General features: G+C 35.5%; 1 protein-coding gene across 12 annotated transcripts in view; it reads right to left on the bottom strand.

Moving 5' to 3' along the window:
• NRCAM (neuronal cell adhesion molecule) overlaps positions 1-26,978 on the bottom strand; it is a 322,289-nt gene that overhangs the window by 65,290 nt on the left and 230,021 nt on the right. For 10 of the 12 annotated variants that reach the window (XM_072653036.1, XM_072653033.1, XM_072653044.1 and 7 more), the window contains 9 exons: positions 23,225-23,423; positions 18,159-18,264; positions 15,068-15,264; positions 14,137-14,259; positions 11,518-11,688; positions 10,953-11,009; positions 8,688-8,799; positions 5,074-5,258; positions 3,963-4,094 (listed from right to left, as the gene is read on the bottom strand). In XM_072653036.1, the coding sequence (XP_072509137.1) occupies positions 3,963-4,094; positions 5,074-5,258; positions 8,688-8,799; positions 10,953-11,009; positions 11,518-11,688; positions 14,137-14,259; positions 15,068-15,264; positions 18,159-18,264; positions 23,225-23,327 (1,186 nt within the window). In that variant the 5' untranslated portion in view covers positions 23,328-23,423. The remainder of the gene's footprint in view (positions 1-3,962; positions 4,095-5,073; positions 5,259-8,687; positions 8,800-10,952; positions 11,010-11,517; positions 11,689-14,136; positions 14,260-15,067; positions 15,265-18,158; positions 18,265-23,224; positions 23,424-26,978) is intronic. The other 2 variants (XM_072653041.1, XM_072653045.1) reach the window with 1 other exon arrangement.

Raw genomic sequence — 26,978 nt, 5'->3', positions numbered from 1 at the left:
CTATAGATGAAAAGTGCTTATATGGAATAGACATTTTTTGTTATCACCTTAGAGAAGGCATGGAATATTAAATCAAAAGGAAAGATCCCTTTCATTCTTTGATTTTTGCCTTCTGCCTCTGAAGTACCCTATATTTAGAATTTCATTATTTGAGGGTATCTTTGAGATATCTAGGCAGATGATTTATCTCTTAAGAATGCTGTGGTTCAAACACTTTTCCTTCTGATAGGCTAGATGAAAGGCTTCTTGGAGTCAGTAACTTTTTGCTGATGTTAATTCAACTATGCCCTTTTAAAATGTTCAGGGAAATCTGTGCAGAACTCCTGAGTAGCTGCAAGGGAAAACAGTTCTGGTCCATGTTCCAGGGCTACATTTCATTACACAATGTAGCCGTCTAGAGTCAAACTGTAGACTAACCAATAAAGATTCCATTTAGGCTCCCTGACTTTTCTGTTTTACTCACAGTTCTCACCTTATTTCAAAGTACCTCAAGGGTGAGGACATCTTCCTGATGGACAACAATGGAATGCACTTCTCCATTCCATTTTCATATTTCATTTCCCAATAAAGATTGCTATTGATAGCATTTAAATTCAATTCTCTGGTTCCTTGAAACTGAGAGTCCTTCCAGATATAGAATATATAGGGGGCAGCTAGATGTTATTGCTATTTCCTTCAGAGTAGGAAATTGAGGCCCAGAGAAACTGTCTTGGTCAAGCTCATGTGATTATTAGGTGACAGAACTGGACCTACAATAGAAAATTATCTATACCAAGTCCAGACCTTGGTACTCCTTTCCTTTCTAAGCTTCCCTATATATTCTAAGCTAATGATTTGCTCCTACCATCTTTCAGTTATTTAGCTTTCAGAAGCAGATATCCAAACCGTATGATTACTTTGAAGATGAATCTTTAAATAAATTAAATTTATTATTTTTAAAGAACCATTTAAAACACCAAAGGGGTATTTTCTAAAGAACCTCATCCCCCACCAATTTGGATGGGTTATAAATAATTAGTACAAAATATTTACATGTCTAGCTACTTATTTCCTCCACTCTCTGGGCATGGCATGAAAGTAATGTTAGATGTCTTAAAGATTATGGCATTGGAAACCAAACTCTAGGCCAGGGGTGGGGAATCTGTAGCCTTGAAACCTCATGTGGCCCTCTAGGTCCTCATGTATGTCCCTTTGACTGAATCTAAACTCCCCTTAATAAAAGGATTTGCTCTGTGGAGTTTGGACTCAAGTCAAAGGGCTACACTTGAGGACCTAGAAGGCCACGTGTGGCCTCAAGGCTGTAGGTTCCCCACCCCAGCTCTAGGCAGTCCAATCAAGCTGGAATGGCTTACTGACAGAACTTTTGAAAGGTTCTCTGGACTAATATTTTTTTTTCTTCTAAAACTGTAACAGTGCTAGATTTTGCATCTTGAATAAGTTTATTAGAGGTGTGTGTTTAGAACGTTCTAAGCATCTAGGTGGAGATGTTTTATAGAGAGATATAAATGTGGACCTGGAGATCATGGAAAAGGTCAGAGCTAGAGATATTGATTTGGAAGTCATGTGCATAGAGAAAATAATTGAAGTCATGCACATGATTGTGATTTCCATAATGTAGGGAGAGAAGGGAAGACCAATAATAGAGTAGAGGCATCACACTTTGGCAGCTGGAGGACAAAGATGAATTAGTCAGCAACACTGAGATGACATGATCAACAGAGAAGAGGATAGCCAGTAAATGAAAGTGTCATGGAAACCAAGGTGAAAGACAGGAGGTCAACAGTGCCAAACGCTTCAGAAAGGTTGAGGGCTGAGAAAAGATAATTAGATTTGGCAATTTCTCAGTTGTTGGTGACTTTGGAAGGAGCAGTTTTAGTGCAGAAGAAGAAGGGATAAGAGCCAAATTTCAGGGGACTGAGGGTGATGAAACACTCTCAGTGTAGTAGAAACAATTAGCAGAATTAAATTAGCACATTCCTTTTAGATGTTTAGTAAGGAACAGGATAGAAAAAAGATAACTTGAAATAGGAAGGTTAAAGGAAGGTTTAAAGAAATTTTTAAGGGTAGAGAGAAAGATACTGTGGCATAACGGGTAAAGAGCTGGTCTTAGAGTCAGGAAGACTTGGGTTCAATTTCCTTTTCTAATACATACAGCCTTTGTGACCCTAGGCAAGTCCCTTAACTTCTCAGTCTGCTAGGCAACCAACGCTATAAATTTCAGAGAAGGTGCCGACTTGCATCAGCAGAGTAAAGTTTTCTCATCATGGAGTTCCTTATATGAATAAAATCTCACACACACACACACACACACACACACACACACACATATATTCCCTATTCCCACCTCTTTCCATATTCTTAACCTTGTCCTAGGAAAAACCTGAAGATGTTTACAGCTTGGTGAGAAGTCAATTCAATAAACATTGATTTGGCACCTACTATGTGCCAAGCATTGGGGATACAAAAAAAGGGAAAAGACAGTCCCTGTTTTCATTGAGCTTTCTCTGATGGGGAGGAGTGGGGGGGAGACACAGCTTATAAATATATACAAAGCAACCTCTATGCAGGATAAATAGGAAATAATAAACAGAGGGAAGTCTCTGGAATTGAGAAGAGTTGGGAAAGGCTTCCTGTAGAAGATGGGATTTTAACTGGGACTTAAAGGAACCAGAAAGTCAGTGGTCAGAGTGGAGGAGGGAGAGCATTCCAAGCATGAGGACAGCCCTTGAGAATGCCCAAAAACCAAATGAGGGGAGCATTTTGTTTGTGGAAGAGCAAGGAGGCCAGGATCAAAAGTATCGAATTGAAGAGTATGTGTTAGGGACAAAGGTATAAGAAGACTGGAAAGGTAGAAGCCAGGATAGAGAAAGAGACTGAAGATCCATGTGAGTAATGAAATGACTGATGGAGCATGGTCACAGAGGACATAGGAAGAGATAGTATTAAAGGAGTAGGGAGAATGCCTTATTAACTTAACAATCATCAGATCACACTGTGGGATCATGGGTTTACATGTAGTAGGACCCTTGGAGGTCACCTAATCCAACCTTCTTTTATAGATGAGGAAACAGAGGCTGGTAGGCTAAGTAACTTGCTTGATGGCTCACAGATAACAAGTTGTAGGGCTGAGATTTGATCTGTTTTTTTTAATTCAAATTTAATGCTCTTTCAGTGATACTATACAGCAGTATTTTTTTAAGTGAATTCATGTTGGGAATGAATCTACTGGAGACGAGGGATGAAATAAAGGTGAAAACAAAAAGAAATGACCACTCAGAATGCTCAATAAAGAAAAGGGAATATATATAAATGCCTGGATAGCTAATCCCCAAACCACAGCTCTACTGGGTCCACTGCTGCTCATTGTACCAACCCTCTTTTGTGCTTGTAAGGTTGTAGAGTAGCTTAATTCCTAATATTCTAATATTCTAAGGCAGTCTATGAATCTTCAAACAAACACATAAGACCTTCTGCAAACAAAGGAACACTTGGAAATTAAAGTTGACATTTCCGAGTGATTTAAACACATGAAAGAACAACCCTTCCCCAAATACATATATCTATAGTATCTACTCTATATTATATGTATGCCTGGAGTATTTGACAAATCATACTATGATTGTACATGGACAACCTATATCAAATTGCTTACTGTCTTGGGGAAGGGAGAAGAGGAAGGAAAGAGGGAAAGAATTTGGAATTCAAAATTTTAAAAAACAAATGTTAAAAATTGTTTTTACATGCAATTGAGAAAAAATAAAATAAATACTTTATTATTATGTATTTTACATATAACCATTTACAAATAAAATATTATTAAAAAGAAACAAAGTTCATATTGGAGAATTTTTTATTCTATTAAATTCTGTGTCCTGCCTGAGTATCTAACTATGTCTTATTAGTTTTAGGGTATTTCTGTAGTCAAATATAAAACATAAACAAAGCCAACTAACAGAACTTACTTTCTATTGGAACACCATTTGTTAACCAGCTAATGCTGGGTTTGGGATTTCCATTAGCTCGGCAGATCAAAGTCCCATCTTCCCCAGGGGACAGCACAAGGTTTCTAGGCGCTGTGATCCAGTATGGAGCCGCTTTATTAAGGACAAAAATAAAGATCTGAATCAAACAAGCATTACAATATGGTGGTGAGAAAATGATTTAACTCTTTATCTCAAAATTAATATTCTGCATGTGCATACTGAAAACTTTCCACTAAAACTCTACTTAGAGGCTTCAGTGTACCATGGAGGTGACTTTGGATCTTGCAAAGTCTTGTTGGTTGGATACAACCTCTGAAAGGTTCTACCACAAAAGAAATGATTTGAGTATGGGTCCCATAAGGGTCTGTAGTTCTGGTCTTTCATTCAAGAATGAGCCAAGGAATTATGGAGAGGCTTATCAGTATAATATTGATCACCAAGTGATTAACTAAATATTTTTGGTCACAATAACTCATGAAACTATCTGCCAAGGTGGAGCCTGTTTGCAGCATGCATGGATAGCGGGAATGCCCATATTTTTGAAACAACTGAAATATTGACATATATTCTAAGAAAAATGTGTTTGATAAGTCTTGCATTTTTAAGAAGGTGAGCTAATCAATATTTGCACCCTACTTCAGATTAATAGTGTGATGTTTTGAAAGGATATCTACAGAGTAATTCTAATAATTTTTTGTTCTCAATAGCATTTCCTTCATTAAATTAATAGTAATTAAGAATCAAAAGCAGAACTGATTTATCATATGCCATAAGACAAACAAGAGGTATATAAAGGATTAAGAAAGAATTAATTTTGATCTTTAGTTCCTTTTAAAACTGAAGTAGCTTTTTATTATTTTGATTTAAGCTCTACTGTCAATGAGCACTTCTAAGTAATATACTGGATGTGCCAAAAAGTCTTAGTGCCATTTTAAAACTTTACTACCGTTAGCAAAACTTAAAATTCAGTAAGACTTCTTGGACACATTGTATATGACAAAACTGAACAAATCCACTTGTTGCCTCAAAGTTGATATTTAATTTATTGTACCTCCAATCTAAGATGAACATATTTTAAACATTAGCATACCTTTGACTGTGACTGAAATGGTATGCTCAACGAAACCTAATGAATTTCTTGCTGTACATTTGTATTTTCCTGAGTCTGCCTCTGAAACATGAATGATATTCAGAGTTTTCTTAAAGTTTTTGTAAAACGTCCGGTTGATGGGCAGCTCTCCATCTTCTTTTCTCCAGGTAATTGAGGGAGTAGGCCTGACATGACAAAAAAAAAGATACTGATGTTACAAGAACAGATGTGCTTTCATTTCTTACAAACATTTTAAAAGGTTTATAATGAGATAGATATTATAAGCTCCTAACCCATTGTATAAGTGCTCAAACTTCACATTAGAATTTGTGGTGATGTCACACAGCCAAATATTTTTGTTATTTCTATCAACATTCTGATGATTTACTTAAAAGAAATCATAAAACCATGTTGCATAAGACATTTTCAGGTTGATACTCAGTTATTTTATGCAAACTGATCTCCAATCAATGAAAAAGTCTTTGAAATTTCTGCAAGTTGTTTGGTTAATTAAAGCGATGATCACAAAAAATGTTACTCATTTGTAATATTCCATCAGCTGGAGTCATTGGTCTACAATGAACTGACATAAACACCTCTTCCCATGAATTTCCACATATGTTTTTATATTCAATTCAGTTCAACAAATGCAAGGTGAAAGAAATACAAAGACAAAAACAGAGTAGTCCTTTCAAAAAGCTTACATTCTCCTGAGGAAATACAGTACAAAATGAACATAGATAAGAAAGTATTAAGTATTTTATCATATCAAACAGAACCTTTCTCTTCTCATTGACTCTTTTAGCTTAATCTTGAAATAGGGATATGTATACATATACTGTGTATGTATATATGTCTATCTAGCCATCCTATCTATCTATCTGTCTGTCTGTCTATCTGTCTATCTATCTATCTATCTATCTATCTGTCTGTCTGTCTGTCTGTCTGTCTGTCTGTCTGTCTGTCTATCTATCTATCTATCTATCTATCTATCTATCTATCTATCTATCTATCTAATGCTAGAGGTCTGGAGTGGAATTTAGGGCTAGTTTCTAGTTCCAGTATTTGTTCCTAATTTTATTTCCGGAACTTAATAATAATAATAGTTTGCACATACATACTATACTAAACTCTTCATATCTCCAGTTTCTCATCTGCCCAAAGTGGGGATAACATCTGCCTTCCTGACCTTATATGGTTGTTGCAAATATTTTTTTAAAAAATTGTGCTTGTTCTTTCCATAAATTTTAGATTGCATGACTACAAAAAAAGTTTTCTCAAAGAAAAATAATAATAGCTAACATTTATATAGCCTCTGATATTTTACAACCATACAAACATCCTTTATAATAAACCCAATCTGTGAAGATAACAAAGGAAAAAATAAAGGCATCATATAAATGGAAGGCATTCCATTCTATTATTTGACAACATTGACTTATAGATCAAACTGATTGAAGTGATGAAAAAATCTCATAGTGAGAGTGGGAAAGATAAGCACATTTTATACATTACTAAATTTATTCTGGCTCCTCTTTTAGCTGGAAGTTCTTGCAAAAAAAAGAAATTTTGGGTGCTTTGTACCTAGTGCCAGGCTTACTTTTAAAAGATCAGACCACAACTTTCCAAAAGCAGTTTTGTAATATATGCAGGGAGCCAGCTCATCTGAAGGGATATGAAATTTTGAAATCCTATTTTAATAAATCATAATGAAGTGATAAATAGTATGGAGCAGGAAAGAGCTGTAGTTGGATTGAATAATAGGTTCATATATTAAGAGAGAAAAGGGAATATAAAGATTATCTAGGCCAACATTTCTCTTCCCATTGTATAGATGTGCCCTAAGAAATGAAGGTGACTAGCCCAAGGTCATAGAATTTCCAAATCAGTGTCCTCTCCGCTATATGAGAGGCATAACTCCAAAAAGTAAGAAAATCATTGGGTTGTAGCCTATTCTTCCCCTTAAAACCAAGCTGAAGTAGATATGAAGGATGTCACAAAGCCCCTTAATACAATAAAATGGATATTAGGACTGGTTTAAGGGGTTTCTTCAGCAGTACCATGCCAGTGTGATTTCCGACAGTCTCCAGGAGAGGCCTCCAGACATACTCTGGTGAAGGAAAAAGAATGCCAGGAAGCCTATTCTAGGAAAGTTGGGGGCAGGATTACAATGTGAGCCCAGTGGCTTCCCACACACAACTGCTACAAGGTCAGGCAAAGCAATGAGTGAATCATTTGTGGCCAGCAAAGGCACATGTTTCTGAGATCTCAGTTAACATTTATAATGGAAGTGCCAACAACAATATGTGCAGCAAATTTCCCTGCCAACATCCTAAAATTTGTCTGTAGACGAGATGTCTCCTTAATGGTAAATGTGCCCTGATGCCACGGAAATTTTGTATTCAGAAATGGAGGTTCATAAGCTAATATTTACCAAGTTCAGATCACTTATACTAGCTGTTGGATCCTAGGCAAATAATGTCAGCTGTCTGAGCCTGTTTTCTCATTTATTATATGAGGTGCCTGATTCACAGAATTGTGGTGAAGGAAATTAGCACTGTTATCAATAATTATTTATATAATAATAAGACATAGAGAACTAAGAAAAGAAAAAGTGAACTTTTGAGAATTATTTGGCACTTTTGGTTGGAAGATGACAACAGTATTTTAAACATGATGATTTTGCGAAATAGAAGAGACAACAGGATGTGGAAAGAGTATTAGACTGGCAGTCAGGAGACTTCGTTACAAGTCTTGCTCTGCCAATAATTAGCTGTGCACCACTGGGTAAGTCCTTTAACAGCCTAAGGCCTCAACTTTCCCACCTGTATAATGAGTGCCATGGACCATCTGATTTATAAGAGCTCTAATTCCTAGGATCCTAAGACTCTTATGAAATCCTTATGTAAGCAAATTTGATAATGAATTATAATCAATGCAAATAATTAAGCCTTCTCCTAGGAGAAGAAATATAAGAAGCAATGTATTGAAATGTACAAGTATTCCAAATAGTACAACACGATATTTTTTTTAATATGATGATCATGCTATTCATGGTGTGACTAGGGCTTGCACTCTGACTTATTTTCCTAGTAATAGTGATAGATTCAGGCTTATCTTGCCATAGTCCCTTGCTTACTTCACTTGTAAGGCAAATGATGATAAAACACAGATATGGGGTCATTTTTCAGCAAAATAAACATCTTTGTCTGGGTTTAACTTTTACCAAACTGTACCATGTTAACTTTAGAATGAAGTCCCCCTTTGATGTTAAGACAGCTTTCTGGCTTCCAAGTAGCTGAAGGATCTCAGAAAGAATGAGTCAGTCAATCAGTTTTAACAGTCACAGAATGATAACAGTACCTATTCAACTGAACTAAAAGCCAAAGGCTAAAATAAGTAAAAATGATCTTACTGTCTATCTTGTAAATTAAGCAGTTTAACAAAAGTGTGATTCATCCTGCCTAATTTCAAAACACTTAGCAATGTCTTCTTGGCACATGTATAGACTGAACAGTACCACCTTTATAGTCCATCACACAAATACCTCTTAATAAGTATATTTCAATCTTTTATTATTAGAAATATATATTAGGACAAAAAAATCAACTCACAAGCCTTCTGCGATACACTCTAGGGAAAGAACATTTTCTCGTAACTCTTCTTTATGACTTGTCTGGCCTTCTGGAGTCAAAAATTTTGGTGGCCTCTCAATATAGGGCTTGGCTGCAGCAAAGAAAGTCAATGAATACAGAATCACATCTATAAGTAGCTATGGACATATATTTCCAGTTTCTTTCTCCCCAAGTATCCTATCCTACGTTCCTAATCATTTCTGTTTGGAAGTTAAGTATTGGTAGTCACATACAGACTTAAAAATAGCCATTGACTTATTTGGCTAGACCTAGTGACAATTTGTGTTGGTTGCATACTTAAGTATAGGGGCTATTATTTTTACTATTCATCAATCTCCTAGAAACATGAAGACTTTTCAAAACAATCTATAAGTTTACAGATTTTTAAAATGCATTTACTAAGCTTTAGTATAAGTTATTATATTGAGTAGATATACATAGATAATATACATAGATGTATTTTATACATATATTAAATTTATAGTGATATATGACATATATATATGTGTGCATATGTACAAATATCTATATCTAGTCAAAAATGTGTGTGCATTTTGAAAAAGAATTGTCTGATAATAGATGGTCATTCTGTGGCATTTGAGTTAACAAAGGGAATGGAGCCAGGCATAGTGATACAGGCATGTAATCCCAGCTACTAAGGAGGCTGAGATTGGTAGATCTTTTGATCTTGGGGTCAGGAGTTTAGCACTGCAGTAAGCTAAGCCTCTCAGGTGTCCTCACTAAGTCTGACATCAATGTGATAGTGGGGAGGAAGGGGTTTGGCAGTGGCTTAACTAAGGAGGGGGCAAACGCACTAGGATTGGATATAGAGAAGGTGAAAGTTTCCATGATGATCAGTAGCTGGAAGGAGCATATGAGTAGCCCTCCTCAATTCCCTGATGAAATAGGAAGACCCAATCTTACACCTAAGGGAGAGGAGAGGAGAAAAGGAATGATTGTGTCTTGTAGGAGGATAATCACTACTTTGCTGAGGATTCAGGGATTGAGAGAAGTCTGCCCCATGTAAACCTCACTCAAAGTATGGGAAATGGTTCTGTGGGGATGCAAATGAATTTGTTCTTTTATGGAGCATAAAGAGACAACAATCAAATAAAGGTCAGGCTATTGTAAAGCAAACATATATACCTTGTAACTAAAGAGCTTATGTTCCCATAACAGTTTTTGGTCATCTCTCAACTGCTAATTAACAGAAAGTTATATACTGGATATTTTTTATTGATAAAACTTGGGCTTCAGCAGCCAATAATGCATACAAAATATAAGAAAACCAAACTCTTACCTGTTTTAAAAGTACAGCACAGAGAAGGTAATTACTTGGGCATAATGATTATATTAATAGGGTATAATAGCTGGTTTTCCTTTCAACATTAGCTGCATAATTTCTTTTCTTTTTTTATAGGTTCTAAAGTTTCATTGATTTAGGTTCCACCCAGGGAAGAACTCCCTTTATCAATGCAGGGTCCCATTTGTATGTGGCAGAGGAGGTACTTTAAGCAAGGCCTTTCTGACTTCAAGGCTGGCTGCCTATTTACTTATATCACACTGCACTTAAAATAAGTACTCAATAAGCACTTCATATTTTATTTAATAAATATGCATATTTATACTTATCCCTGAAAGCTTCACAAAAATCTTTTTTTATGCCTTTCTGTAAGTTTACTTGAACAAAAGGGAATGATAATATCTCATCTGTGTACATGTCAAGGAAAATGGTTTCCTTTAAAAGATCCATAAGTGATTTAAAAACAAAAATGCAATTGCCATTTATATGAAATGAAAATAGATAAAACAAGAGAAATGCAGTAATTTTTAAAAACATCTAATAAGTTATTAGTTGCTAGGGTTAATATGCCTTAAGGTATTACTGTTACTTTAAACAAGTGGTTAGTCTGAGCAAACATTAATATGCCCTTCAACATTTCACTGAATGCACAGGAAAATGTGAAAAGAAAAATACAAGAATAGAGAAGTTAAATTTAAAAATAATTTCTAGATCACGTGAAATAGTTCTCCAGGTAAATATATGTATCTAGAATAGAAGCCTTCACAACGTGGAAAATGTAAATAACATTAAAAAATTTTAGTAACACAGTTTTAAAGGTTTCTATCCACAACACTACATAAAATTTAAAAAGACAATCATGGTTAAGCAGCTATGGAGGTGGAGTTAGTTGACTAATTTCTACAATGGAGACAAGAGCAGTTATGATCACCATAACTTACCACCGTAAAACTCAGAGTCACTCAAATTAGCAGTTATAGTGTCATTCAATTCATCCACTGAAATAAACAGAATATTATGAAAAATGCACCGAAAATAAGGGGGAAGGATTTAAAATATTGGGCAACAAAAGCAAAAGATAATGTCTATGTAGACTGTGAGTTCTAGCAAATAAAAACCTGTTGCAGATATCACTGTCATGTGATCACTTTTGACCAATAAAATTATCAGCTTAGAACTCCTACCTGAAGAAGATGATTAAAATTCAGGATGTAATAAGTCATACTTTATACAAAAGAACATTACCAAAGCTAAGCATTATATAGCATGTTCCTTGATAAAACATAATCATTGTTCACAGTGCAAATTTACAAATATATAAGGTATTCAGGGTAGCTATTGACATTTATAATACTTATCACAACACTTTATTGGGATACACAGAGAATTTCTTATTCAATAAACCCACTTGCTTCAATACAGGTGGTATATCATATATACACATGCATGTCTACTACATATTAGCAAACCTGACTGAAAAATAAATTGAGGATATTTAATACATACTTGAATGCACTTTCACAGAAATGGGTTGCTTCTGCTGGATGGTCTGAGTATGATTAAATCTCGCATAACATATATAATCTTCACGAGTATCTTCTGGTAGCACATTAGAAAAATAAAGGTCTCCATTTAGACCTTGGGAAACTCTTTCACTTTGTGGAAGGCGTTGAAAAGCTGGGGAAAGAGAGGCAGGAAACTATATAATTATACCATTTGAAAAATGCCACTTTCAGCAGTAGCAGGATAAGTTTCTAGGCACTTCAAAATTTATTTCATAAATATTGATTTTTCCATTCCCTGTTCCCCCCTGCTTTGAAAACTTCCACTAAATCCTTTTATGTAAGACTACTTAACAAGAGGGGATGGCTATAAAAATTTATATATGGAAATGCCAGTAATCCAAAGATGCTAATAATTCATTAAGGGAAAAAGCCAAAAAAAGGACAGTAAAGACAAGGTGAGTATCTAAGTCCTAAGTTTTATTATGAGTATATTTAATAGCTAACATATTATACACACACGCACTTCTGTTTACAACCTCACAACAATTCTTTGAGGTTGGTAAATGCAAATATTCTCATTTTACAAATAATGAAACTGAGGCTCAGAGGTTAAGTGACTGCTTAACCATGTTCACATAGCTAATGAGCATCATAGTGGGGACTTGAATAGAGATATGCTGACTCCAAGGGCAGCTTTCCTTTCACTGCTTCCCACTGCCTTAATACAATTTGACACAGATACTCTGAAGGCTTGTTACTCCCAATTGAATGGGAACTATTTGTGGAAGTTATATTGATGAAATTTCTAAGAGTGACATGCTTTAACTACATTTACATAGTTGCTGAAAAGCAGTTGCAAAGTAGACAAACAAAGGTTGGCGACAGCTTAAAAGTACCCCCCTAGTTCCAAATGTGGTACAATTACTTAAATAAAAATGGTAGCAACTCTGGTCCTATTTCAATGCTTTGTCACTTTACTTCCAACTTTGGTCTACATGGGGATGTTAAGGCATGATCAAGATTATGAGTGAAGGGAAAGGAAACAAGTATTTTATAAGCACCTACTATGTGACAAGTACCACGCTAAGCACTTTCTCTCATTTGATCCTCACTACAATCCTGGTAGGTAGGTGCAATTTTATATTTGAGGAAACTGAGGCATACTGTGGTTAAATGTCTTGTCCAGAGTCACAGAGCTAATAAGGGTTTGAGTCTTGATTTGAAATTAGTTCTTTCTGACTCCAGGCCCAGTGCCCTATCATTGCGTCAGTGAACGTATTTAAACACACTAACACCAGCGTCTAAACAGAAATGACTAATTATCCATGAGAGAATCTATAAGTCAGTTTGTAGTTAATGAATACCCAAATCAATCATGAAACCCAAGTTTCAATTCAGTATGGTTCCCCCTTGAAAAATTACTTCACAGAGAATTTTGTCTTGAAAATTTGTATGTATATACATGTATGTTTGTGTATATATATATATACACACACATATTTTATGTAATATTATATATACTTATATAGTTTACATATATAAAGCATTTTTATATAAAAGCATTTCAGTTGTTCAGGCCCCTAGAATTGACACTTACTGACTGTCATCAAATCACACAATTGAAAGGGAACTCAGATATTATCTAGTCCAATTTCTGTCTGAACTGGAAGTCCTAGTGCAATATCCCTGAAAAATGGCTATCTAGACCTAAAATGATAGAGAACTGGAGACAGATTCCTCTTCTGAACATTCCTTAGTGTTAGGAGATCTTTCCTTATGTTGACCTGAAATCAGCCTCCTTGCAACTTCCAGTCACTGCTCCTATTTCTGCCTTTTGGAGAACAGCAAAATAAATCTAATCCTTCTTCCAGATGACAATTGTTCATATTCGACAGGACAGCCATTATGTTCCCCCTAATTTTTTCCTTGTTCACACTAAATATCTGTACTTCTTTCAATCAGTTCTCATGAGGTAGTGATGAAGCAAACACTTTATAAAATCTTAAATCATTCCTGTATAGATATTATAACATAATTGTTATTAATTAAACTAACAAAGTATAGCAGATTACTCTTGCAAATCTTGTCATGTTTCAATATAAGAAATAATGAATGACCTAATATTTTGTAAGGCACAATAAGAAAGGACAAAAGCAGATGCCTTAGTGGCATATAAAGAATAAAAAAGAGAAAGGGAGAGACAGAAAAATAGACTGATAGAAGAAAGGAGAGAGAGAGAGAGAGAAAGAGAGAGAGAAGGAGAGAGAAGGAGACACGGAAAGTTTGCTTTTTATTTTTTCTTTTGGGGTGACTTAGTATGTTTTCTCCAAATAATAAAATTTCAACACTGGAATTTAAAATTTGGGAAACTTTTTCCCCCTCCAAAGACTAAACATAATGTTTTCTGATTGACATCTAAGGAAATTTTGCTTTCAGTATTCAATATGTATGACTTTGAGAGTTTTCTTCTTAATCTGAAATGAGATGGAATTTAGATTTCAGTATTTTTATAAGCATCCATTTTCTTCCAGGAACTTAATACATTTTTTTAAACTCACAAAAACTAGTGCCTCACATGAAAACAACAAAATGGCATGCTTTAAGTCTTCTTACAACTTACAATTGTCCATCCAAAATATAATAGGTGGTGGTAATCCAAGTGGGGGTCTGCAAGGAAGTACGAGAGACTGCCCTTTCAGAATTGTGATTTGTTCCAGTTTTTCTTTGGTCCACAAGGGAGATCCTATTAAATACAATATCAGATCCTAAGTTAACCCTTCATTGAGAAATCTTTTAAAAAGATATAGTAAAAGGAAAACATCTCATAGTCTTATCCACTCCTCTCAACTCAATTTATAAATGTTAACCATTTATCCTTATGGAAAAAAGATGGGCTGAACTTTAAAGAAAAGATTTGTTTTGAAGTTAGTTCTATGTAATTTACTAAAGATGCAAATAGTACTTATAAAATACTCTATCAGAGGATCTTGGGAAAGATTTGAAACTAATAGAAAAATATCACACAAAATATCAAAGCTTGTTATCTGATGCTACTTTATGTAATGAGGAAGCATATTCTATTTTGAAAAAAGTAAAATTTAAAAATACGAATAGATTTGATTTAAATATCTCCAAATGCCTTCTATATTTGATAAAATGCTTGTTTATTTCAGGAAACCTGAAGAAGATAACTTAGGAGCCTGTATAGAAGATAACTTAGGAACAAATAAATAGACTGGTTCTGAAAAATAACATTTTTTCTTCATGCCTTATTGCCAATTACTACTATTTAAAAGAAAATACATGTAAGGCAGAAAAGCACTCTATGTTAGCAAAAGGTTTAGATAAAGAACTTGTTAGATAAAACTGGAAAAGAGAGTAATTCTCATGTAATTCAAAGGCAGAACACAAGAAGCATGATCATTACATCTTCATTTTTGAAGAAGATTGTATTAATGATTTAAAAAGCTCAAAGCTTTACAAAAGCTGAGAATAAGAAGAGGAACACCCAAAAAGAGAAATAACAGGTTTGATTTACAGGCTTTACTTACTGGATGGACGAATTACAATATTATTAGAAATGGCTGCCCCACGTTCATTCCTTGCAGTACACTGATAGACTCCTTCGTATGTCTCTGCCTTCCCTTCAATTGTAATGCTGATTACAAGGGTTCCTGAATTGGGCAACATTTTTACTAGGGGGTCTTTGTCTATGTCAAAATGAGTCCCATTGCGTGTCCAGGAGAAGCTATCATCAAATAAAAGATATGAGGTTAGAGTATGCTAAAGAGTTAGAAAAGTCATATCACATTAAAATTACTTTAAAAATATATGTATAGTAGAATAATTAGATGTATATTACATACATATATACATACACCCTAATGAAATATTTAGATACATTCATTGTATATATGCATATACACACATACATACACAATTTATATATATGTAATCCTAGGACTTGCATAGATTTTAATTGAGAACAAATTGTCCAATATAAAAGACCACAACTTTAGAAAATTATTCATGTATGAAGTGCTTGATTTCTGAATGATGACCTAGATATAAAGTATTAGTTATCCATTTTCAGGACCATGTCTTTTTTTATAACTAACCACCAATAGAACTCAGTAGAGAAATCAAGCACGAAAATTGCCTGTCATTTTTCAAAAGAAAACATAGGAAGCTGGTCTGTCAGTCTTACTATTCCTAGAGCTTCATTAGCATTTTTATTATAGATGTCATTGTTCAGAGGGTTGGTAACCTGTCTGGAAAAATTTGCTCGGAGCTGAAATGTGACATTGAAAGCGTCAGCTGGAACTATGTCTTTTAATTGGTTAGGGCAGCTTTAAGTTATGGAAATGCAGCAAATCCCATACAGGGGTTGACTAATATTTCATTTCTTGCAAGTGAGAACTGTGATTCTGCAAATATATTCTGCAAGTTGCTGATCCCTGGCTAATTTAGTAAATTCCACAGGGAGCTATCCAAAAAGTCAAATGAGATTCTGATGATGTGTACATACGGTGATTTATTTCATTAACAAATTCATTGCCTTTGCATTCATAACAGTCATGTAGTTCAGCACTTTATTTAGAAACATATTTACAGCATAGCCAATGACCGTACTGACACAAGAGTATGTTTTTCAAGTTATACCTTTTTTTTAACACTAAGCACTTTTTCTTCTTTAATACATGATCAGAGATGATATTAAAAAATAAAGGTGACTAGAAATCTAATTCACAAAAGCTAGAGAGAGGATTTTAAAAAATCAAATTTCTGAAACTATATCAAAGCATACCAATTTGAAGCAAAATGTCAACTAAAATTTTAAACTGTTAACCCAACTTGGGGCTTTTTTTGGCTTCATATCCTCAGGTCAGGCACCTTCCCTCTTTTGCCCCCTCCTTTTCAGCTTCCTTTTACGTGTTCTTTTCCCTTAGTAGATTGGGGGCTTTTTGTATGTATGTTTTTGTTTTCATATTGTGCTTAAAACAGGCTTGCCACATAGCATGTGCTTAATAAATATTTATTGATTAAATGACCAGCAAATCAATGTTTGGACGTGGTTAACGGCTTTCTTTACTCAGCATTTTCTACTTCTCTGCACACTTAGTATGAACTCCATATGTACATACTTCTTTGTATGAAATCATGCCATGTGCAAATCCCCCTATGCCTGCCTTAGATAGATTTTCTTCTTACCTCTACCTCCTGAAATCTCTCATTTCCTTCAAGACTCAGCCCTAGCACTTTTCCTTGTCTCTCTAGTGCTACCATCTTACAGGTCTTACTCCCAGATCACCCTATGTTGGCTTTGTATGTGTTTTGAACATACCCATAAATGCACTTGTCTCCCCCATTAGAATGTAAGTTTTTTGACAGCAGGGACTGTTTTGCCATAGACTTTGCATCCTTAGCACATTTGTATCCCTAGCATGTAATGAATCCTCTATAAATGCCTGTTGATTGATTAATTCCCAGTGTGGTGGTGACTCTGGGTATATAATGGCTACGTCAAAAGAACACAAACTCTGGCAGCTCTCCCCATTTTTGAAAGTCTTGGTGATGGAATACAAGTCTTTTGTCCGTGGACACTGTGATTTAGTTTAAAGGGATTCCTCAGCAGTTTGGTCATAGGACAATGGACTTTTTCTGACTGGAGAAACTCTCAAAGATCATCTATCTACTAAGTTAAAGGAGGTGGCTCTGTGGATTTCAATATTGTGTATCACTGAAATCACAAACTTTTGTTGCACCTCCCATTATATTATTCCATGAGGGCAGGGATCATGTATTATTTTTCTCTGTATTTCCTCCTATCACCTAGAACAATGTTAGAATGTAGGGGTCCTACATTTTAGGGTATGCTAAATAAATGTTTGATGAACTGAATGACTTCTAGTTGCTAGTCTACCGTGATGGAGATAAGGCTTGTAAAGGCGAACAAAGTCTAGGAAATATTTGGAGTGTCATTTACTTCTCACTTAAAGATACACGTGTCAAAGAATTATCAAATCTCATAAATGGACCTACGGGGTTATTTACCTCAATGCAAAACTAAATAGCAATCCCTTCCACAATATCCAAATATCCTCAATGCATCACCACATACAGTCCTCAAATAATGGGGAGCCTATTAGCTCGGGAAGAAGATAGCTTTATTTGGGTGCAGCTCAGATTGTTGCAGTTTCTTCTTTTCTTCTGCCTTGTATTAAGCTATAACCTAACATTATTATTCAAAATATTTTTAATTGATGTCTGTGTTATGTTCTATATGTAGAATCCTAACCATGGGACCCTGCATGAGTTTGGAGAACTATTTGGAACCTTTTGAAATCAACTCCAGTGTTACCTACTTTGAAAGAAAATAAATAACAGAAAAAACAATGAACGCAGAGAAAATTTCAGCCTTTGAAAATGTTAGTATTACTAGCTCTGAAAGGCAGAAAAAGACAGAGACTAATGCAATATTAACCAAGGACAGCTTGGATAGTCACATATGGAAAAAATGCCAAATGTGAATGATTTGTATTCCCAATTTGCTTTAAATTTATTTTCAATATTTGTTCCTGTGCCTGGAAAAGTCCTTGTTTTCTCTTATAATTTGCAAAACATTTTTTAAAGCATACCAACCTGGGAGGTGGCTTTCCTTTTGCCTCGCATTGGATTTCAATATTCTCTCGGGGGTCAATAATGTAATCTTTTGGAGACTGACGAGTGATGGTTGGAGGTTGTACCACTTCATTGTTGAATAGAATAAAGAGATGTAGAGCAATGAACAATTGTTGCACTATATTAGTCCATCATTTTCTCTAGAAAAATACTAAATTTTACAAAACTTATCCAAATATCCTTAGCATTTCCTATGAAGAGAATAGCTCTCAGTAGGCACTACATCAGAAGTTACCTGGAATGATGAAGTTAATACACACCTCATTGTCAGATTCTTAGCATGCACATGTTTATTTCCATGCAAAATGCTTAGGAAAATAATGAGTAGTAAAAATTTGTCAGTCACAAAACAAAGGCAGGTTATTTTCTGATGCAACAATGAGAAATTCCTCTGACTTAGGATTAAAATGTTTTGGTACTATATCTTATAGAAAGGATAAATTTCCTAATGACACTATAGCATAGATTGAAGGAAAATGTATTTTAAAATTCTGAACCTGAAATTCACACATGGAGCTTATACAATGATCTATTAGATGTAGAAGATAGAAAAATTACGAATAAAAATAAGACAAGCAGATTTAGGGATAAAAGCAATGAAATTAGGGATGTCCTTACTGGATGGCCCAGTGGATAGAGTAATGGGCCTGGAGTCAGAAAGACCTGAGTTCAAATTCAGTCTCAGACACTTCCTATCTATGTGACCCTGGCCAAGTCACTTAATCTGGTTTGCTTCAGTTTCCTCATCTGTAAAATGAGTTGGAGAAGAAAATGGCAAACCATTACAAGAAAACCTTAAATGGCATCATGAGGAGTCAGACACAACTGAAAAAAACCTCTCATCTTACTTTTTAATATTTCCATTACAGTATTCAAAGTGAGATGGCCAACTGCTATTTAACCACAAGTTTTTTTTTCTGTCTGGCTAAGAGACAAAAACTCTTATTCATCATATATTATAGTCTGACATGAAGAAAGCTTGTTTCTATCTGCATTATTCTATTGAAACTGTTCATTCTAAGATAACAAATGCTTTCTGTTTCAGAGAAACCACAGCATTTTAGGCTAGAAAGAAGCACGAAGATCTCACACTATACATGATGAAACTAAGACTCAGAGATCTTAAATGATTTGTTCAACCTAGAGTCTGGGTCTCCTCTTTCCCTGCCCACTACCTTTCCTATCTTTGTTGTTATTGTTGCATCCTATTTTGTGTGACCCCCATGGGCTATATATCTGTGAGGTTTTCTTGGCAAAGGTATTGGAGTAGTTTGCCATTTCCTTCTCCAGTGTGCCCACATTTTACAGTTGAGGGATTAAGGCAAATAGGGGTTAAGTGACTTGCCCAGGGTCACATAGTTAAGTAAGTGTCTGAGGTCAAATTTGAACTTAGGTCTTTCTGACTTCAAGTCCAGTGTACCATCTAGCTACTCCTTCACCAGCTGATTCTCCCTTAAATTATTATCTTTTCTCAATTCTTATTTTGATTTACATTTCTGACACATTTAACACATTCTTCTTGAAAGAGTAGCCACCATGACACTAAAGTTTCTTGGATTTCCTACTCCTTTTCTAACCTCAGCATCAGTAAGATGCACTTGTCTCTACAATCACAAAACGTCAGTGGTATAGAAAACTGAATGCATCTGCTACACAAATTGTGGCCTTTCATTACTTGAAACTACGTATATGAATCTTCAGAAAACACTTTTCTATCTCACTGTCAAAAAAGATGAGTCTTTACAGCAACAGGTAGTGAATAACAAATTCCATTTAGAAGATTTTGGTCAGATTTTCTCTTTTTTCCCCTAATGTCTGGGAATTTTCTCATGAAGTTGCATCAGATGTAAATGAAATCCACATGAATAAATGAAGTATCAGTAAAAGTAAAAGCAAAAAAAAAGTGTTCTAAAAGGCTGAGGGAACACATACTTTTCCCTGGTAAAATGTACAAAATACTAAAGCTTCTTTGTATTCTATGAATATAATAGTTAGCCACAGCAAACACGCATGCTCCACAAATAACCACAGTCATGAAATTTGGATTTTATAACTTGTGACTTCAGCATTACACAGTTATTGATTCTACTTTCACACTCTCCACCAGATAAAAAAGAAACTTACAATTTTCAAGTTCTTTTTCCCCCATCAATATCAGCAGGTGAGTGGGCAAAAAAGATTGAAGAAAATCAGTTGTTAGTAAAAAGGAAAGTTAGAACCTTAGGGATGAAAGGAGCAAACTTTAGTCTTAAGTCTGATCCCCCAAACCATATACAAGAAGGCGATCCAGAGCTGCTGTGAGGGGCAGGAACTTGATTTAATTGAATGCATTTTACTATCGTTGTAGCTATCCATATAACCGTGTGGAAGAACAAAGGAAAAGCTTAAGGCAAAATTGAGTCTTCTGGAGACTCAAGAAGCTAATTTCATTCCATACATGTTGCACTGGACAAGTAATTACTTTCAATTTGAAAAATAGCTGAAAACTACAATTAATCTGAATTGTCACATACTGTGCTGTCTGTCTCTGATCCTATTATCACAGACACCACTATGCACATGGTGTCATCATCGGTGCTAGCACCAAACAATGTGATAAACACCGCTGAGCATCCATTTGGTTACAGTCTAATACTAGATCAAACGGGCCAGACCTGCAATGAATCTTACTAGGACTTTTCTATCTGTTTGGGTTAATTACTAAATCCATGTTTTATCTTTTCAGGACATAAGAAATTATTATTACTTTGGAAGCTTTTTTATAAAGTATAATTTTGACCAAAGTTCGAAAATCAATTATTTAGGAGCAGATTTTTAAGCTTTCTCTCCCCTTTCCTTTCCTGCCTGCCTGGCTATTTCCTCTCTTTACCAGTGACTACTCTAAAGAAAAGATCAGGATTTAGTGGAAGGTGGACAAGGGGCTATGAACCAGGGAAGGAATTAAATCAGTGGAAAATTTACATCAGTCTCCTTTGCTGCCTGTTTATCAGGACTTGCAAAGGTTGGGACAGAAGCCTTGGGTTTATCTGAGACTTTCTTTCATAGCAATTATGCTTCTCTATTAGCAAAGATAATTGGGTTAGCCGCAGGTGACTATTTTCCTCAGACTGTGAGCAGTTAGATTAAGAGGAAGACTTTTTAGCACTAGAAACAACAAAAGCATTTTTTTAAGGGTTTTTCTTTCCCTTCCATGTTTCAGCATGTGCTTAGTAGGAGCCACATATTGCTATCCCAGTTCATTTAAGAAAAAAACTGAAATTAAGAGAATATGATGACAAAAATGGATATGGACTAAAAAGGAACTGAAAATAAGGAGGAAAAATACTGGATTTGAATTGTGATTTGGATTCTAGTCCCAGAGAAAAGGAAATGAGATGTAGCCTGCCTCTTGGAAGCCCACATATTGGTATTTTCACTGTTGGTAGCAGTCTCTGTGGTAGAAAATGATCATAACAATTGAAAAGCCTCAGGAAAACGTTATCTTTCCCTCACCTTGAAAACACAACCGAACAGATGTTCTATTCAAGAAGTTAATGGATTTAAGAAGGTCATGCAGATTAAGGATAAGGCATAAATCAATATGCTAGGGTTATAATTGTCCAACTTCTGAATATTCTGTTTTCCATTTCAAGAAAGGGACCAAGATATAACCTGGAATCTTTTATAGAGGTGACATATTCTAGAGAGAATATACCTAGGTCCAGATTAGTAATAGTGGGAATAATGAATGTCATGAAGTGATTGCGCTATTCAAAGTATAAATATATGTAAATAAGGCAATTGGTTCCAGTCCAGTAGAAATATGTAATGAAAATTTGAATAATTGGGCCACTTCACAGGATTTATTATTCGCACTAATCAGGACCTAGTTATATAGCCTATAATTCCCCATTTGGGAAAGAGCAGATACAATGTAGTCACGACCATTTACTCCCTTCTGCTTAGTATCCTCACAAATCACTCATCTTATTTTAGTTTCCAACTCTCTCTTTAATTAAATTCTTCATCAAAGATGACTAATTCATAAAACTATAAATAATGCATTTCCTGGTTTTGGAATCACATATTAAAATCATCTTATTTTAAGATTCTTAATCCATTAGCCTCAGCCCCCTTTTAAGGCACAGAGGAGAGAAGAGGTGGCCAAAGACTGCACCATACCCTTTCCATAGCATTGCCAACACAGGAAAGGATAAGATGCAGACAAGGTTGATTGGATCTTGTCTGTGTTCGTCCTTCATTGCCAAAGAAGACCATGTCATCAGAGAAATAATGACATGACTTGCACTTGACTTTGTTTTGAGGGAGGGAGGGCTGTGCAGGTCACCAGTCTCACTTTTCCTCCAGAGCCATCTGAATCCAGTGACCAGATATTCATCAGGATGACTGGAGATGACCCAGGATGAGGCAATTTTGGTTAAGTGACTTGCCCAAGGTCACACAGCTAGTGAGTGTCAAGTATCTGAAGGGAGATTTGAATTCAGATGCTCCTGACTCCTGCACTGGTGCTCTATCCACTATATCCACCAATCAGATCTTAGCCTGACTTCAAAAAGCTAGAAGTAGGAGAATCAATGGAGCAATGCCACCCACTATTTCCTAGACCAAGGGCACTCACAATCAACACTCCTCCCTCATAAGAAAGTCATGCAAAAATATGAGTTGAAGAGGACATTGTCTGCCCATTTCTATAACATGCTTCCCTTAAGAGAAGAATTAGAATTTAAGAATACTTTGGGCCAAGCTATGTTAATTGACACGGTATATTTTTTTTAATCCATAAGACAAAGAAAATAGACATAGTTAGATGAAAATTTATCTTTTGAAATTATATTATTTTTGTGTCAATTGGCATCCTTGGTCCTTCTAGTGTTAATAAACATCATGTGCTCAGGTAACAACCAAATTCATCTTGATTTCACTTTTGCATGTGACATAGATCTTCACTCCACACATTTCAGAGGGACAGCTAACACTGGGGATGTTCTAACTTCTCAGTCTACAAGTTTTAAAACATTAATACTTACGATCAAGAGGGACTTCCAGGGCACTAATCACCTGGCACAGGAGGAGAATCAAAGGAGCTCGGCATATAGATAAGCTCTTTGGGGGCATGATTTTAAGCCACATTAGCTTAATTCCTGCGGAGACAGGCAAACTGAATTTCCTTTTCTTGTTGCCACAATGGATCCGTGGGCAATGCTTAAGTATGTGTCATGCAGGGTCCTGGAAGAAGAGGATAAAAGACTAATGTAATAATGTATTAATGTGATCGAAATCAGCAGTGGAATTTCAAAGCTCAGAATAAGATTTTTGTAGCACACATGAAGTCTGAGTAGTCAGTTTTTGTGTATTTAGCTTTGAATGAAAGTCTTAAAAAAAATACCCTTAGTTTTTGTAGTTCACTGTATCTGTCTGTGCAAAACATTTCTAGTCTTTATCATCATGATTATTTCATTAAAAGTACGTGTTACAAGTGCTTCGGGATGTTATTGTGTGTTTTCTGTTTGGTTTAGAAAGCCCTAGGTCTAAAGAAGAGCGGAAAGCAGTGTTTCTATCATCCAGAGGGGACAGAGAACAGTACAATCCCTCACAGACTCTAGACATATTCACTGGCTCTTCTCCATGCCTGGATTACTCTTCCTCCTTATCCCCACCTCTTGTCTTTCCTGGCTTCATTTGAGATCCAGTGAAAAATCCCACCTTCTATAAAAAGCCTTTCCTTTTATTATATATATATTATAATTATATATTAATCATAATATATTATATATCATATATTATCATATATATTAATTATAATAATCATATATATAATATATTCCTATGCTCTTTTATTGCTAATGCTTTCACTCTATTGATTATCTCCAATTTATCCTGTCTGTAGCTTGGTTGTTCACTTATTTTCATTTCTCCTCCATTAGATGAGCATCTTGAAAGGAGGGATTATTTTTTATCTTTCTTTGTAGTCTCAGTATCTAGCACTGTGACTGGGATATAGTAGGTGCTTAATAAATGCTTATTGATTGACTAAATACTCTAAAATTTCCCTCAAAATAGAAAACTTTGGGGCAACTAGGTAGCACAGTGGATAGAGTACCAGCCCTAGAGTCAGGAGGGCCTGAGTTCAAATCGGGCTTACTAGGTGTATGACCTTGGGCAAGTCACTTTGCCTTGCCAAAAAAAATGAAAACTTTGATTCTGACTGCAAAACACTCATTTGCCATTCTAATTCAGGCCCTTGATACTTTTTGCTTGAATCATTCTAATAGGCCTCTCTGCTTTAGATTTGTCTGCATGCTAATGTGTATCATATACTATTATCAGTGTCTGTCTAATGCATAAAACTATATACTTACCTATTCCCTTGCTCCAAAACCTTCAAGAGGTACACAATGACTACTGAATAAATTAGAAAGGTATTAGACTACATCAAGAATTTCCCTTCCATGACCTGACTGCTTAACCTTCTCTCCCTCTATTCCTTTATGTAATAGCCAGTACTTATGCTAAGGTTTGCAAAGTGCTTTTATAAATATTATCTCACTTGATCCTCACGATAACTAGAGGAGCTAGGTGCTATTGTCATGCCTACTTTGGAAATGAGGAAACTGAGGCAAGCAGAGATTAAATGACTTGCCCATGGGTCTCTCAGGAGTAAATGTCTGAGGTCAGGTTGGACCACATCATGGAATTATAAATATTTCAAAGTAGGAGGATCTTTGGTTACAGATATCTCATTTTATAAATTAGGGAATGCCCAAAGTTATACAGCTAGTCAATGGTACAACAAGGGTGAGAAACTATGACCCTTCGTTGCTGGTTCAGTTTATAGTACCAATTACAATGACTTTTTTTCCGCTCTAATGCAGAACAGTATAAACAACCTAATGGGTGATGAAGATGATCTTATAGCAGTTCAGAAAAACTTGCCTTGGTAGAATGCAGCCTCCTTGAGAATAGGGATAGTTTTCTTCTTGCCTGTCCAATATCTAGCATAGTTATATATCTATAGGCTTTTAGATTCAGAGGTAGAAGGGACCTTAAAGGTCATCTAGTCAAGTGGTGTCAAACCCAAATAAAAATGGAGTCACTGAGCTATACATAAGGTTTCTTGCAGGCTGCATATTGACTTAGAAAACTAGAAATTAACATTATCTATGTATTTTTGTATTTTTACTTATTTTGTTAAATTTTTCCTTATGGGCCCTACTCAGGCTATATATGGAGACCCATGTTTGATGCTTCTGATCTAATTCAACTCCTTAACCTTAACAGATAGGTATTAAGGAACCTGCCAAATACTTAAACTGTGTTTAACTGAATTGAGAAGGGAGAGATCAGCGGGAGTTGGAGTGTGCAGGACATCCTCAGGGATCATTGGATTTAAAGCTGGAAAGTACCTTGAGGGTGATCTAATTCAATTTGCTCATTTTGCAAAAGAGGAAACGGAGGCCCAGAGAAATAAAAATTTTATTTGAACCTATGATATCTGTCTCTAAATCCAGTGCATTTCTCTCCATACCAGGCTACTTCTTTCAACGTCCTACCCTGAAGCACAGGGAGGATTTGGCTAGGTGCTGTGTATATATGTATATACATATAAATAATGTACAAATTAGCTTTTACATTTTGAGTGAATTGACTTGATAATCATTAGCTAAACACTAAGCAGTTTGACTGAACAGACATCAATTCTGTCAATTCTGTCAAATCGGTTGAAATATTGGGTGTGTATGAGGATAAACATGGCTTACATACACAACTGAAAGACATCATTACCTGTATTTGCATTGTTGGCACACCTCCTGGCTTCCCTGGATTCCTTCAAGTCCTAGCTAAAATCCCACTTTTTATAGAAAACCATTCCTGATTCCCCTTGGCTCTGGGACTTTCCCTCTGTTGATTAGCTTCAATTTACCTTGTATCTATCTTGTTTGCACATAGTTGTTTATGTACTGTCTCCCCCATTAAATTGTGAGCTCCCCAAGAGCAAGGCTTGTCTTTTACCTTTGTACTGTAGTACTTAACACAGTGCTTGCACAAGTAGGTACTTTAATAAATGGCTGGCTGACCAAGATTGCTATATAATACGGCTTAGTTCTAAACAAAGATAAGAGGACAAGAATGTCAACCAATAGCAAGGGAAAAGACCCATACAAACCTTCAGCTTTTGCTAGCAAACTTTTCTTATGCATTTTATGTAAGATCTAGTGAACTTGTTTTCTTTTCTTTGGGATACAGAAGCAAGAATAAGCTCATAGGAAATTCAACATGGAAAATGAGCATGGAATTGTATCAACATATTGCCAAACTAAATCAAACTCATCCTACATGTTGGCATATTCAAAATGCATCTAAATTCACTGAGCATTTATAGTTATCTCTTCCACATCGCAACTTTCCCCATCATGGGTTTGATATATTGAAGCTCAGCATAAGTAATTAAATAGAAATTTGGGGGGAATTTTGTGGAAACTGCCAATGACACGTGAAGGCTAATAGATGGCATAGAGCCTAGGACTAAATACTTAACTCAAATTTAACAATAAGGAATTGTAAACATCCCATAAAAGATAAAGAAAAAATTCAAATTTCTTCTTTAGTATGAAGAGAGGGCCAAAAACATTTACCTAGATTTTCCAGATCATAGAGGCATCATGCCCCTAACCGTTGCAATGTGGAAGTGATAACTGTATATTGCTTGATCTGATTGATGCAGACACCTCCTAATTTTCCCACTGAAAAGCTGATTCTGAATTCATGCATAAGCTTCAAGAG

Source organism: Notamacropus eugenii, chromosome 3, assembly GCF_028372415.1.
Source record: "Notamacropus eugenii isolate mMacEug1 chromosome 3, mMacEug1.pri_v2, whole genome shotgun sequence".
NCBI classification, from domain to species: Eukaryota; Metazoa; Chordata; class Mammalia; order Diprotodontia; family Macropodidae; genus Notamacropus; species Notamacropus eugenii.
This window is presented reverse-complemented; position numbering and strand designations above follow the sequence as displayed.